The 14,234-nt window shown below is 36.3% G+C and overlaps 1 protein-coding gene across 1 annotated transcript in view; it reads left to right on the plus strand.

Moving 5' to 3' along the window:
* Positions 1 to 14,234, plus strand: part of THSD7B (thrombospondin type 1 domain containing 7B) — a 338,191-nt gene that overhangs the window by 127,112 nt on the left and 196,845 nt on the right. The window contains exons 9-11 of the mRNA XM_039323974.1: positions 3,884 to 3,999; positions 10,627 to 10,759; positions 12,508 to 12,611. Coding sequence (XP_039179908.1) covers positions 3,884 to 3,999; positions 10,627 to 10,759; positions 12,508 to 12,611 — 353 coding nt within the window. The remainder of the gene's footprint in view (positions 1 to 3,883; positions 4,000 to 10,626; positions 10,760 to 12,507; positions 12,612 to 14,234) is intronic.

Genomic DNA, 14,234 nt, shown 5'->3' on the forward strand with positions numbered 1-14,234 from the left:
TTGTTTCTCTTGGGGTGTAAATGTTGTCTATCACTATTCTTCTTAGAAGTTTAGCATTTAGACAAATCAACCCATCAACAGGCACATAGGTGACAACATTCCACTTACACTGACAGGGCATGCCACTATATTTAAACAGAGAGCAAAGCCCATTTCCTTCTAGCACTGATGATGTTACCTAGTTGGGTAATGAAACTTTGCAAGAAAACAACCAAGAGAGTTCCAAGGACTCCACACTTCAACCTTGAGCTACAAATGTTCTCTTCTGTTGGTATAACAAAACTTACTCTATTCAGAAGATCCAATCCAACAATAGTCCTCCTTTGGGTTGGAGTTTGTTGTTGTTGCTGTTGATGGCATAAACCACTTTTATCAGTGCCCCTAGTTTTACACATTGTGTATTTGTTTGGTTGTTAGATTTAAATCCTGCCCTTTATATAAGAGCGCAAGCTGGCATATAGTATGCTTCCTACTTTTTTTTACAAAACAGCTTTGTGAAGTAGGCTGAGCTGAGAGGAAGGGAATGGCCAGGGATCTTCAAACTTGGCCCTTTTATGACTTGTGGACTTCAGCTCCCAGAATTCCTCAGCTAGGCATGCTGGCTAAAGTCACCATGGACTTCTATGACTGAGAATAAACTAGAACCTGAATCTTCCCAAAGCCAGTCCTATACATTGTCTACTACAGCAGGGGTCTGCAACCTTGACAACTTTAAGACTTGTGGACTTCAGCTCCCAGAATTCCTCAGCCAGCTATGCTGGCTGAGGATTTCTGGGAGCTGAAGTCCACAAGTCTTAAAGTTGTCAAGGTTGCAGACCCCTGTACTACAGAGCATTGTACCATGATACCAGAGAGGAGTTCACATTACATGAGCAAACCATCCATTCTTTGGACAAGGAAAATCATGCAAATCATGATCATGTGCAAAAATGTGATTTATATAGCAAAAAAAATTAATATTCTTTACGGGTTTTTTTTCTCCCAACTAAAGTATGATTTGCTCTAGGATGCAGTGTCCTGTCTTCTTTTCTAAGCTTTATGTTCTATACTTCTTGTAACTCATTTAGTTTAAGTTGCTAGATGTGGGTGGGATTTGCTGTCTGAATGAATTTGTGAATCACAATAACAAAAAGAAAAAAATAGTATGTGACTAGACCTGTTTATTGTCTATTTATGAAAATTTAAACATTTGGTGTTGTTTTAAGAGCTGCTGTGGAAATGATTAAGCATAGGATAACTTCAAGGAGATCTGTGTATCTACATAAATATTCAATTTACCTTAGAGTGCAATCTATGAAGTGAGGATTTTTCCTTCTTTTTATTTGAAGGAAATGGGAGCTAAATACATTTTCCATTGTATAGGCTTCCACGTTGATAGAAAAATGAATAATAAATTTGAAAGAGATTAAAAAAAAACACTGACAAAAAGGCATTATATACAGAGAATCCATCAGAGAACAATATGCAAACTTATGAAAACAATGCATTTCACGGTGCTCTTCGATTAACTTAACAAAAGCTTGACATTATTAAATTGGCACACAATTATAGTCGTATGATTTATGTTTGGCTCCTACCAAATTTTTGACTGTTGATTGAAACAAAATATACTCCATTGTATTCTAGTTCCTACCATAAAGGCTGTCAGAGATTAATGTCCTAGTTACTTGGATGGTTTTATTTTATTTATGCTATTTATCTATTGCTCTACCCCAAGTAGGCACCAGACAGTACACATATACTAAAACTGAAACAATTCCATCAGCATTGTTATCCTAAGAATACAACAACTAAAATCAATGCCAGTGCATATTAATTGATTTTTAAAGACTCTCATGAATGACCAAGTTTTCATAAGCCATTGTAAAGTCTTGAGGGTAGGAGTCATCCTCACATTGGAGACAAGCTGTTTTAAGGAAAAAGAGCTGTCTCAATGAACTCTGCCACTGTGCCACTTGCCCATACATCACCTGATAGGGGGACATCCCCTAGTTGTCAGGATAGGGTAGGCAGAATCTAACTGGCAAAGTTCTCTTCTGTAGTAGTAGATTAACAGCTCAATGCTGTGACTACTAGTGAAGCTCCAGGCCCCTATATTTGTATCAGCTGATATCTCTGGATGTTCTCCAAGGGCAACCCCAGGTAAAATGAAATGCAGTGGCCCAACTAAGATATAATAAGGCCATCCTTGGTACATTTAACAGAGTCTCCATCCAACCTCTCTCCTATGTAACCACTGAGTGGATCTGCTAATTCAAAAAGGAGCAGATCCACCATAATACAATGCCTCCAACTCTTAGTGAGAACAGTGACATATATGGAAAGACACTGTAGCTTATGGTATTGAATGCCACGAAAGGGTCCAGAAAGATATCTGGAGGAATGGTGATGCTCCCTCCAGGTCCCACTACGAGTCTTCCATGGGAGTATGGCAATCCTTTCTGAATTTTTTTTCTTACTTGCTTTTTTTTTGTCTCCTCCTTTTGACAATTTCTACCACCTGTTCTGATATCTTGTTTTTTTTCTGTTTCTTGGCAGTCTCTTTTCACAGTCATCCGTAAATCTTCTTTTACTACATTCCTCAAGTTTCTCTAATTCCCTATCAGTGGAGTTCAGGATTTCAAAATTGTTTCTCATGTTCTCCTTAAAAATGAGGGGTATATGCTTATTATCAAATTGTGGAAGCAAGCTCACTTCATTCTTCTGCTTTACCTTGATGTGGAATTTGCACATGGGCAGTTCATGATCTGTTCCATAGCCATTCCCTATTCACATTTTTATTTTTATAACTGAGCTTCACCTTTTTGTTTCAGTAATATAAGTCAACTTGATGTCTGTGTGATCCATCTAATGTGATCGCACTGTTTTATTTCTGAAGATTATCTTCTTTATAATTATGGAGAAATAATTGGATTGGTAGAAATTGGTAAGTCATCTAGATCATCCAGCTAGCTTTGTACCTAAAGCAGGACTAGAACTCATGGCCTTCCAGTTTCTAGGCTGATGCCTGAACCATGACAGCAAACTAGCTTTTGAGGAGCCCATTATCCAGCACTATATTATCAGTTATTTTATCTTGTCTGTCAGTGTGGTTATCTTTATAAAATACAAGAGTGGTTTACTACTGCCTTCTGTGCAATTTGAAATGATGCCCTTGTCATTGTCATTAAAATGGTCATTCATCTCTAGCAGCTTTTAATATTTCTGCTGCCCGGTACAGGCCCTGCTTGCTTTACAGAGCAGCTGAGATGAATTTCATGCCTTGGTGAACCCACAAGGAGAATACACTTCATTCATCCCTCCCAGAAATATCCACCTAACCTGATGAGACATTTATGCAAGCTCTCTCAAACCAGACAGGGAAAGATCAATGATAATAATGTCTTCTCACTCTTCCTTCACCAGAAATATTGCAAAATACTTAATGTTTTAAAAAAGAAACTCAAAATCCAGCTTGCTAAATTCAATTTCACTAGGGAATGCCAGGGTAATAATTTAATATGCCTTGCAAAAAAAAAAAAAAATCCCTGAAGAGATCTGTTTTCTGTCCATCTACCTGCATGTAACAATACTGGTTCTTTCGGTTGTCTGTATTCAATTCTTTCTCATTGAAGGCAAGTAGGTGGGTACTTTTCATTTCATAGTGGCAGTTACTATAAATTATATTTCTGCGTGTAATTGTACAGTTCCTGTTTCAAAATAAATTTAAATTAATAAGGTAATATGTGAAATCCTACAATAAATGGGACTTGTTCTTAGATGAGTGTAGGGATTCCATTTTCCTAAAATAATGTTAGGGTCTAGGGGACTTGTGCAGTTATCCAGAATTGAATTCGATTCAGGGGCACCTAACTAACCACATGCTATATAATTATATTGCCAGGTGTCCAGAGTCCATCAAGCCAGAAACCGTCCGTCAGTGCCCGCTCCCATGTAAGAAAGATTGTGTAGTGACCCCCTTCAGTGAATGGACACGCTGCCCTACCACCTGCCAACATGGTAAGCTGGTCTAGCAGAGTCAGAATAAATCCTCCATCTGTTTCATCATACCTGAACTAATACTAACAAAGTTTTGGATCAGAAGCCAATTTTGGAATGAAACTCTAAATGGGCACCTGGATCTTGTTTATCATGTTTTGGTGCCTGTTATAAAATGAGTGTGTCTGACCTTAGCACTTACCAAAGATTTCACAAGAGTTGTTAGGAGTGCTAGGCTTTGGCACGTATTCTACTAACAGTTTTTATTAGAGGAAAGCACCTAGCATATATGTTGTATGCTTTTGTTATGTTCCTCCTAGGGAATATCAAGGTGATTTGGTGAGAGGACATAGTGGCTTTAATGATCCTAAAAATAATATAAATGGGAGTGAGAGCTCTCGGTCAGATCTCCCTTTGCAGTAAGGATGAAATGAGAAGGACAAAGCTAAAGATTACACCACAAGAGAAAGGGAGGGCAGATGAGGATCTGCATGCAAGAGGGAAGCCAACTCACTGATGACAAAAATCTTCAAAGGCAAGTGCAGAAAAAAGGCAATGGCTGAAACATATAAACAAGGTTGCATGTCAGGTAATAAGACAGTCAGGTTAGATGGCACTCTTATTGTTACTGAATAGTAACTTCAACAACAAACTTTGTAAGCAGATCTAGAGGTAACCATATGCTGAGACCAAAGCCACAAAGAATTTCGGCCACTGGTAATGTCAGAAAACTAATTCCTAATTTGATAAGGATATATATAGTTGGATCAGGAAGCATGACTCAGTGACAATTTACATTTATCAAAACAGAAATGAAACATACTAAATAGAATGTTTTAGAATAAGTGATCTCAGGTAGCTGATGGACCACTTCAAATGAGATGATTACATTATATACTCTTTAGGGCATGAAACCATATGAAAGAAGGGAATGACATTAATATTAAAAATATGGCATAGCTAAGGATGTACTTGGCACTAAGCCAATAAATTATAGGTTCATAGATGTTCAAGTCAATGGAACTGAAGGGTACTGTATGTATCTAGTACAGATATGACGGTAGAAGATAATGGGGCATTCTATGGCACATTGAAAGAAGTGCAACTACAACATCAAGCAAAGATGTAGTACTGCTAAAAGGTGATTAGAATTCCAGAGTTGGAAAAATGGAAGCTTCTGGAATTATTGTACAGAAAGATTTGATTAGGTAAATGCCTCATAGGAATTAGGAGACAAACCAAGACACTTCCAGGTTAAATTGTGGTACAAACTATTCATTGTTTGTATCAAACACTTGGTTAAATTTACAAACTTAAAGAAAGTAGGAATGCTAGCAAGATTTGAGTCATAATGTCAGTTCAATTTAAAGAACAGAACCTGAGATGCTATGCAAAGAGATCATGGGCACCATGAAAACCCAATATAACAAAATAAACCCCAAAGTTTCAAAGATGAAGAGATTTTAGTAGGTTTTTTTAAAAAACTCGAAAGGTTAAGGAAAGACTTGGTGATTGGGCCAGGACATACAATTAAGTTCAGGCTTCCAGTTCATGCAAGAAAGGGCTAGACTAGGAAAAATACCTCAATACTGTAAAAATAAAAAATAGCAATTATTGCTATTGGTTTAAGAAACCACAGGGTTTAAGAAACCACAGGAAAATAGTTCTACATAAGGTAGAAATATTCAGTAATAAATATGGAAAAGTTCTAATAGAAACAAATAAGATTAAAGGAAGATGAAAACATTATGCTGACACAATTTAGAAGTAGAAGTATATAGCATTTCTCTACATAAACATTTTTAGAAAAAGGAATATATTTAGGAACCAATTCCTTTAGAAAGTGAGATATGAAAGCCCAGCTGTCAGTAAGGAAGTAATTATGCAAATAAAATAACTGTACTTGTTTGAAACTGCAAGAAAAGAGGCAATTCAAGTGTTAACAGTTCTAGGTCACTAAATATAGGTTTGGAGTAGATATTCTACCATAAAAGGGAAATTTGAGAGAATACACAGATTACTGAATCATCACAGAAACTCTCATGCAAGCAAACTTTCACATAAGATCTTAACGAAAAAGAGAGAGATGCCAAATGCACAGTTATTTAAAAAGGGAGAGAGAGGTGCAGTCCAAATGTTAACACAAGAATAGGTAATGGAGAGAGCAAAAGGAGGTTTATTTTTGCTTCATGTGGTGCATTAAGTCCTTTGATTGTGTGGATCAGGGTTTTTCCAACATGGCAACTTTAAAACATTTTAAAGTTGCCAGGCTTGAAAAATACTGTTGGAGATAATGTCTGACACAGAATATATTAAGTCTAAAGGTGTGCCAGAACACATAATTATTCCTCTGATGAATCTTTTCATTGAATAAGAAGCTACTGTTCGAACTAAACTTGGAGAAACAGAATAAGGAAGGGAATGAGACAGGGGTATATCTTGTCACCGTATCTGTTTAATTTATGCAATGAATATATTACCCAAAAAAAGGCAGGATTTAAATAGATGACAGCTGAAATCAAAACTGGAGATGACAGTGCTTTGTTAAAAGAAAATAAAGAAGACGAAGAAGCGCTTATTCTAAAAATAAAAATGGAACGTGAACAATGGAGGTTAGTTTTCCAAATTTGGAAAGCAAAAGTAATCTTAACCCAGAGGCTCAGTGAATTCTGCTGGTTGATAGCAAAGAAGTGAAGGTTGATAGAAAATTTTGTATTCTTAGGTTCAAGAATAAAGATGGAGAGTGAGATGGAAAAAATTAAATCTGAGATTAACCCTAGTGATATAGAACAAGTTTAACTTTAAAAACATCATGAGGAATAAAGACATATTTATGACTACAAGGTACAGAGTAGTTAAAACTATAGTTTTTCCAATGGTATTGTATGATTATGAAACCAAAAGGTTCAAAAAAGAGTGTGAAAAAATAGGTAGAGGATTTTGATATGTATCTGGAGATGGTTACTATCATGGACTGGAAGGAAAACCAGTTAATGATACCAGATCAAACAAGCATAACTTTTTCCTTGGTAAATCATCAGTCCACAGAAGCTCACATTTTTAGGGCATGTAATATCAGCGGATGCTGAACTAGGACAAAATTATTATTCCTAACAAAATTGCTTAAAGAAGAAAAAGAAGGCAACCGATTGGGTAGATGAACAGGATCAAGGAGATTACAGAATTCTCTTTGTAAGAGCCACAGGGTATTATTAGAAAGAGGTTGAAATAGCAGGCATTTGGCCATGGAGTCTACAAATAGCCAAGTTACCTACTTGCATTTCAATGAAAAATCCCTTCTTAGTAAAGCCTTTGAAATATGAGAAAACCTTCAGAGAGAAGCTTTTTGCCCTGCCAAGGTAGAGATTTCTTTGCCCTCCTTCCAATCCATAGTATGAGCTGTTCAGGCTGCTCAGATGCCACTATTTCAGAAAAATTGCAAGCTACCTGCATTCACATCTAGTTTGTCACAGACTGATAGCTGTGAAAGCAGCAGTTTCTACGATTATTTCTCCTGCTGCCTGATGTTTTTCCCATTGGCACAAATTTTACACGTTTATAGCTGCTGTAAAGTCAGATCTTCAAGTTAAACTCGATTCCTGGTGACTTCATGGATACATATTCAGTACTAACCTGCATTTCATACTATTTCCTTCCTTGTCCCAGTTCTTTAAAATCTACTGTGAGTTTATCTTAGCAGTAGGCAAAGCACACATACTTTCTATTCATGCATCTTGATTTAATGTTTGGAGAGGAATTGTCACTACAATTTGACTAAATCTTCTCTACATATAATTAAAGTTAGAGAATTTGATTCCCAGTGATTAGAAGATATATCTATTTATTTAAGGTGAAGAGAAATATGGAAGTGGTTTCCCATTGAATTCCTTTTGCATTTTTTTTTAAATGTCTCAGCGTAGGAATCTCTGGAGGTTCTCATTCAGATACAAACCAAGCTCAACCCTCCTTAGCTTTTAAGCCCAGTGTTCCACTTAATGTGACAAAATGTAACTTATCACCCTTGCTCTCAGCTGGATGGTTGAGTTAATTGTGCTGAAATCATAATAGGTGGTATGAAAGATTGAATAGATTCTAAAGATGAACTAGATATTCTTAGATAGCTGACTTAGCTATCTGAATGTATAAATTCAGATTTGAGAAAGCTGAAGTTTTCCCTGGTATTAAGATGTATCCTGACATTCATTGTTGGGGGGAACCTCATAGTAATGTTATAAAAGTAAAAGTAAGCTGTGGCTAAGTTTTGTTCTCTTCCCACGTGTACCTCAGAAGAGATTTAACAGCAAGGTTATCTTTGGAAATAGCACATGGCAAAGTTCATAACTTAGAAAAGATTTTATCTGAACTCAACATTGCACCATCTCTCTACTTACTCCAAACAATAAAACACATTCCCTCTCTGAGAAAGGACTTCTTACCATATTTTTCCAGTATCTAGTGCAATATACTTTTTTTTTTACGCTGATATAAAGCTTTTTGTAATATGGAATTCTATTTTTGCTTGTTTGAGACTGAGATTCTGTTTATTCTCATCTTTGCTCGCATTCATTTTACTTGCTTGTGAATGGCAATGGTATTATATTATAAGGGGGAAAAATCCTAGTCCATTTAAAACAAGGGATATAATATGGTAATTAATTAATTAAATAACATAAAATATATGTTATTTAGATAAAGAAAATGAATTCAGACATACATTATTCTGCTTATTAAGAAATTTTGTAGCATCCAACATCATATTTAATTTCATTGGAATAGTTATCATTTAATATGATTCTAAATTAAAATTGAGTGGTAAGGATTGTGTTATGCACTAGATTTACTTTTGATTTGCTGTTTTGTGAGTTCTTTAATTGATGCTGCACAATTAAAAGCGCAGGACAATTGGAAATTTAGAAAACCACTCAGGGCAAATGTATCTAAATTAAACAGAAAAGGTTATTTAACAAATACATAAACCACTGGGTGGCTAAGCTGCAAACATAATCGTGATCAAGTTTTAATTTAACAGTGATAAACTGAGTATCTGCAAAAATAATGGCAGCTTAAGCAAACAACATTGAAAGTCACATCAGATATTGGCAGCATTTTGTTAGATAAAATTTGAAGAGCTGAACTGGGCAATTGGTGTCCATCTTTTCCATCTATTGCTTGCCCTGCAGTTAAATGTCAGCAAAATGACAGCTTTCTATCATGCCATGTTGTGTGCTTAAGGTATTCAGAGATATCGGGAGGCAAAAATTAAAAATGAAATACAGGAAGTGCTTTAGTTCTCTTCTATCTAGTCTATTCACTTTGCTTAGAAATGAAATAATCTGGATCTATTTAAATTTATTCTGAGCAAAGTACTGCTCATACTTTTGCCACTGAAATGCAGAGCGGTTTAATGTAATAGGGTCTTTGTTAAGAAATATTCAGGAAATATTCGAAGAACTAGAGAAAAACTGGAGAACAAAGTGGTATTATTTAACTAAACCTTAATATTCAGAGTTAATTTCTGTTGAGTTTCATTAGCCAAGAAAATCTGTCTTAAGTGGATTGCTGGTGCTTTTTTGCAGAATTAGAGATAACCCAAATACATAAAATGGATCTTTCTTTATTTTCTTTGAATACCTATTCCATGGAGACAAGGCCTTTCTATACTGTAAGAAATCAGAAGGAGCAAAATAATGATTCCAGACCCCACACATTCCTTTTTCTCTTTTTTCGTCTTCTGCTGTAACATATTTGCCCACCAGATGCTTCTTTCAAATAATTTCATGTTGAGCCACCTCTGTGCAAATAAATACTGTGAACCTGAAAATGGTCACTGATGTTTTATGGTGGCATGGTGGCGCAGTGGTTAGAATGCAATACTGCAGGCTAATTCTGCTGACTGCCGGCTGCCAGCAGTTCGATCCTGATGAGGCTCAAGGTTGACTCAGCCTTCCATCCCCCCAGATTGTTGGGGGCCATATGCTGACTTTTGTAAACTGCTTAGAGAGGGCTGTGAAGCACTGTGAAGCGGTATATAAGTCTAAGTGCTGTTGCTATTGCTACTTGATGAACTGCTATGAGAGTAGGAAGGGCAAGATTGGCTGTAGAGAGACTCTTCCATAATCAGCTCTTTTTTGAACCTGATCCATTGGAGTAAAGAATTGTCAAAGTTGCAGCAAATAAAAATTATATAATATTCTTTATTAAAAGGAATGCAGGTAGTCCTCAGCTTACAATCATTTGTTTAGTGACCATTTGAAGTTGAAACGGCACTGAAAAAAAGTGACTTGTGGCCATTTTTCACACTTAACGACCATTGCAGCATCCCCGTGGTCACAGAATCAAAATTTGGATGCCTGGCAACCGGTTCATGTTTATGACGGTTGAAGTGTCCCGGGGTCATGTGATCCCCTTTTGCAACCTTCTGACAAGCGAAGTCAGTGGGGAAATCAGAGTCACTTAACAACTGTGTTGCTAGCAAAGTCATAAAATGTTGGGCTCAATTGTGGTCATAAGTTGAGGACTACCTATATAACTGAAGACTGAAGTAAGTGAGATACTTCAGAAATAAAAGTGAAGATCAGTGCTGTGCAAAATTAACTATCCTTGATAGAAAACCATTTTATATCCTTAAAAAAAAAAAAAAAACCGCAGGGAATGCCACTGCAAAAAAACAGTCCCGCTACAGGATCATCATTCAAGATGCAATTAATGGAGGGTCAGAATGCCCGGACACCTTATTTGAAGAAAGAGAGTGTGAAGGCATCCCACTTTGTCCCACTTACAGGTAAAGTAAGAAAGCATCCCTACACATATGATTTGCCAGACTGTCATTCCTCAGATCACCAGTGATGTACTTGCTTCTGCACAGATTTAGAAAAAGCTCATCTCTGTTCTTCATTGAAGCCACCCCTTTACTTCAAGGCCTCTGTCTGAATGAAGTGGATACCTTAAAGCAGTAGCATCTTTTTCTTACGGTTGTGCAAAATATTTAAAAATCACAAGAGAGCCAAAGCTTTGCTTCCACATTGTTTTCGAAATATGTTCAGCCCTATTTATTGCCCTATTGGGACAATACATTATTTTGATTGACGGTGTAATAATATACCTGGGTCTCTAGCAATATACTATGGTGTACAGTAATATACCTAAGTATATAATAATGTACTGTTATTTATAAATGTACTATTATACAACAAGGTTCAGAGATTCAGAGAAAAGCTGATCTGATCTTGAATCAAATCAAAATTACCCTTTCAACATGGATCTCTGGCTGACATGAGATGCAAAAAACCCCTGAATCTTATCCAATGGAGGGAATCCTACATATTGTTCTAACTTTAGAACTTTATTTGGAACTCAAGGTTGAACTGTGGGGTCCATGGTGCTCTCTGAGTTTAGTTGTTTTCTTCCAGACATTTTATTACCCAATAAGGTAACATCCTCAGTGCAGTAACATTTCATTATCCAACTGGGTGACATCATCAGTGCTACTGATGATGGGTAATAAAATTGGGTAATAAAATATTTGGAAGAAAAAAAAACCAAGCTTGGAGACCACCAAAGATTTCACAGTTGTAACTTTGATTTTATTTCATAAATGAATAGAACAGCCTCTACATAATTCATCCCTTGGAGGATGTGATCCTTACCCAATTCTTATTTTTACATTTGACAAGATGACAAAAGGGAGCATATGAGTCAAGGCTTTCCACAGCTTCTTATAATTTACACTTATTAAAGTGCAATATTTTATGAATGCAAGTACTTATTCTGTTATCGTTTACCTAAGTTAATGAAACTAATAAGTAGATTAAATAGTTTCGGTCCTAACATGAAGATTCTCTTTGAAAACTAAAATACTCAAACAAACAAACAAAAAATACTTTGAAATACGGCCCACTTACATACTATACAAGTCTCCAGGGTCCATTTTTATTATTGTATTTGAGTCTGTTTTTGTACATTAATGTTACTACCTTGCATTGGGGTATTCTAATTAACACCTAACTTTGAATTTTAGAATCAACATTAATGTTCAGGATCCAACTATGGGCATTGTTGACCTTTTGTCTAGAATGAATCACTTTTGATATAAAATTTAATACAAAAATTAGTTTTTAACCTAACCCTAACCTTATAATATGTGCTTCAACATTCAGGTCTTCTTTTTAAGGCCCTGAATCCAGATACAACCAAGCCCTCAAAGAAGCAGTCTTTGGCATTTTAAAATTGTTTTCATCATTTAATTCTAAAGTGGAGGAGTTTCTCTATAATTCTATTAGAAATAATGAGGGGGAATTGCTGAAACAATTGTGACATATGTCCAGTTACTCTCAAGCATCATGTCACCAGCCATTGCTATAATAATAAGTCATGACATATCAAATGCTACAATAGGGCCACTGATATCCCTAATTGAATAAACTAAGTTGTTATAGGTGGACCCTCTAATTAAATTGTGTGAAAAAATTCAGAACCAGCAAAAGAAATTAAATCTGATGTATCATAACTGTTCTTCTGTTATCATTTCAGTTGGAAAGTCCACAAATGGAATCACTGCTTATTGGTGCCTGATTCAGTAAGGCAAGGTGTATTGGGAATCAATGAGGCATGTGGGCCCGGTTTGCAATCAAGAGGTAAGAGTTCATAAATAAATTTTGTTGGCCTTTATTCTCTAATTTCTCATGGCACCTAATATTTTGCTAGATGTGAATGGTATTTTACAAGATCATTTCAGAGTAGCTAAAAGTGATCTGCCCCTTTCAGTCACTTATGAACAAAATAATGACAGCAACAAAGGACTACATTATGTACTTACTGTAATTAAAATACTCTGAATGTGGCTTATTATGATTAATTACTCATATTTCACATGATAAATCTTGGCCTCAATTATCGTTACACAATTGATTTGACAAGAGAGATGCGAGATATAGCTGAATGATCCTGACAGTACTTTCAAAATAGATCAGACTAGGAAATCAAAGTCATGAATGTAATGTTAATTTTGTTATAATGTTACAGTAACAGAATCTTGCAAGTCTGAATGTGCTTGACCCATCCCTTCCTTTATTTTCCTGAGAACCATGGAGAGTCCTGTCTGAAACCCTTACTCGTATTACACTTCTGCCCCAGACTCAGATTGCTTTTTACCTGATCATTGTCTTGGTAGCATGTTTCTCAAGATTATTCCTCCTGCCCATTAGAGATGCAAGAAAAATGTAAACACAATACATTGACACTTATATCTGACTCCACAGGCAGAAAATAATCCCACTTCACGATGAAAGTTGCTGTCCTGACTGCTTCTCCAGATTCTATCATTAAGTATCAGGACTTCAACCCGTTGGTTCCTAGTAGTCAATGAATCACCCTGAATAGATGACAATAGATTAACATAATAACAGCAGAAAAGTACTGTCAGTTTGCCACTTTTATCATCACTGTTTAATCTTGAACATAAGCTTTTACCTGTGCTTGTTAGATCTACTTTTCACCTTGTTCTATCAGTCTTCCTAATGTCTCCCCTGCTATTTTATGTCTCTGAGGACCTTGCAAAACCAAGGTGGTTCCAGGACTTGCCAGCAGGAACAAGCTGCTTGGGAGCTATCTGATCAAGCTCCTATATCATTTCTTGATACTAGAGGTCCATTATGTGCTCACAGAGCTGCCCACTAGAGCGCTGAGAAAATACCCAGGTGCCCACTGGAATTTATCTAGTTCCATAAAATGCCTGCAGTAAATCATTCTAACAGATGTACCTATTCCATTAAAGTTCCAAGCACTGAAAAATCACAGCTGGATCAAGGAATGAAGCCAGTCTAATGACCTCGGTATCCAGCTCACATATCAGTTGCTCTGAAGCAAAGATTAAACGAAGCATATGTGCATTAGATGAATTCCAAAATACTTGGCTAAGCCCAGGTGCTTCTACAGCAAAGAAATATTCCATTAAAATGACAAAATGTACACAAATATTTTAAGTGCAAATTCTGCCCCCCTCCCCCCAGTTCTTGGGTGTGAATAACAGAATTAATGTTGCAACATTGTGTTGTGTGTTTTGCTAGTTCTCCCCTCTGGAGATGCCAATAGAAAAGTTTATAGTTGCCATGAAGATCATGTACTCCTTCAACTTCCAAGATCCCATGAGCTCATGGCACAGAGTTTAAAGTTCCTAAGTACCCAGAAGTGGGAGGATTCCAGTATCAAAATCCTAGAAAGATCTAAGACAGCAAATCTTAAATTGCTTTATCCAATTA

This window comes from Crotalus tigris, unplaced genomic scaffold, assembly GCF_016545835.1.
Source record: "Crotalus tigris isolate CLP2741 ecotype Arizona unplaced genomic scaffold, ASM1654583v1 scf7180000024290.1160143, whole genome shotgun sequence".
NCBI classification, from domain to species: Eukaryota; Metazoa; Chordata; class Lepidosauria; order Squamata; family Viperidae; genus Crotalus; species Crotalus tigris.